This window comes from Cyprinodon variegatus, unplaced genomic scaffold, assembly GCF_000732505.1.
Source record: "Cyprinodon variegatus isolate N-32 unplaced genomic scaffold, C_variegatus-1.0 Scaffold1095, whole genome shotgun sequence".
NCBI lineage: Eukaryota > Metazoa > Chordata > Actinopteri > Cyprinodontiformes > Cyprinodontidae > Cyprinodon > Cyprinodon variegatus.
Window position 1 is genome coordinate 234,584 of NW_015151548.1, and position 1,522 is coordinate 236,105.

At 43.1% G+C, this 1,522-nt stretch overlaps 1 protein-coding gene across 3 annotated transcripts in view; it reads left to right on the forward strand.

Moving 5' to 3' along the window:
- Positions 1-1,522, forward strand: part of nf1 (neurofibromin 1) — a 136,404-nt gene that overhangs the window by 131,893 nt on the left and 2,989 nt on the right. For all 3 annotated transcript variants that reach the window (XM_015400359.1, XM_015400358.1, XM_015400361.1), the window contains one exon: positions 254-470. In XM_015400359.1, coding sequence (XP_015255845.1) covers positions 254-470 — 217 coding nt within the window. The remainder of the gene's footprint in view (positions 1-253; positions 471-1,522) is intronic.

Sequence of the window (1,522 nt, forward strand, 5' to 3'; positions counted from 1 at the left end):
GTGGAAGTAGTGAGGCTGAGGAACGATTTCTCCAGGCTGAGTTCAGAGCTTTAAAGGAGGAACCAAAGTAGAGGTTTTTCTACTCACTGCCGATGTTCTGCTCAATCTAACCCCATGTGTTTGATTTTAAGAGTTGGTTCTTTCTTGAATTCCATCAGAAAACAGTTTGGGTCAACAGTGGGAACAGATCTGGCCAATGATTTCTGATTTCATTACGCTGCAGGATTGATGTTGATGTTTTTGGTCCCTGCAGCAAACCCAGATTCCAGATTACGCCGAACTGATCGTGAAGTTCCTGGAAGCGTTGATTGACAGCTACCTGCCCACAGCGGATGAGGAGAGGGGAGAGGAGCAGCTGCGGACGCCCACCTCCCCGTATCCTCCCAGCAGCCAGAGCCAGCTGAGCATCACTGCCAACCTGAACCTGTCCAACTCCATGACCTCACTGGCCACATCGCAGCATTCTCCAGGTCAGACCCCTCGGTCCCAGAACCTGAACTTCTTAGGATCTATTAGGCATGTTTTCATTGTCTAAAATCTCAAAGGAATTAGTTTTTAAAGATTTTTTCCTCTGCTGCCCTCAGATCTTAATAAGAAAAAGTGCTGAGACTTTTTTGTCACCTTTTTAAATGGCAGTCTGTCTTAGAAGGCAGTGTCCCTTCAAGACTGACAATGATTGTTTTCTAGTTTCGACTACTTCAGATCGCAGAGGAAATGTAAAATAAAAGCAGATATGGGGAATGATATGTTTAGACTCTGGAAGAGATTTGATTCTCCAGAAACGGGTGAAATACAGTTTGTCTGGGTGCCGTTTCCAAATGATGACTTCATAAGAAAGGCTCCAAGCAGATATGGTACCTACACCGGTTAATTCTATTAACTTTATTTATATAGCATCAAGTCACAACACAAGTCATCTCAAGGCACTTTACAGTTAGACTAGATCAGGGGTCGGCAACCCAAACTGCTCAAAGAGCCATATTGGACCAAAAAATAAAAAATCTGTCTGGAGCCGCAAAAATGTAAAAGCCTCGTATAGCAACACGGGTTCTAAGTGTATTATCACACTATAGAAAAGGACTATATGGGCTTAAATATATAATAAGCATTCATAATTAAATGTTTATCCTGAAGCAAATGTCACATAGTAGCCTGAGGTGACGGAGGAAGAGTGCACCGCTTCACCACCTTCACTGCGCGGTTTAAGTTTTCTAGCAATGATGAAATTATAGAAACACAATAAAGGAATCTTTCTATGGTGGACGTGTTTCTGTTGGGAGGAGTTTATTGAGTCATCAGGAACCAAACAGGAAGTGACATCAGAGCTGTGCTCTCTAACCCCGAAATCCCACTTCCTCTGTCACCATCGTTCCTTGGTCTGATTAATGTTTTTAGGATTTGGGGAAAAAATGGAAGAAAGTTCAGAAACCTGCATCAAAGCGCTGCCTGTTTGATCTGTGGATGGTTTTCCATCCTTGCAACAAAACTAGCAGCAGTGGTGGAGTTTGGAAATGCAATCCAC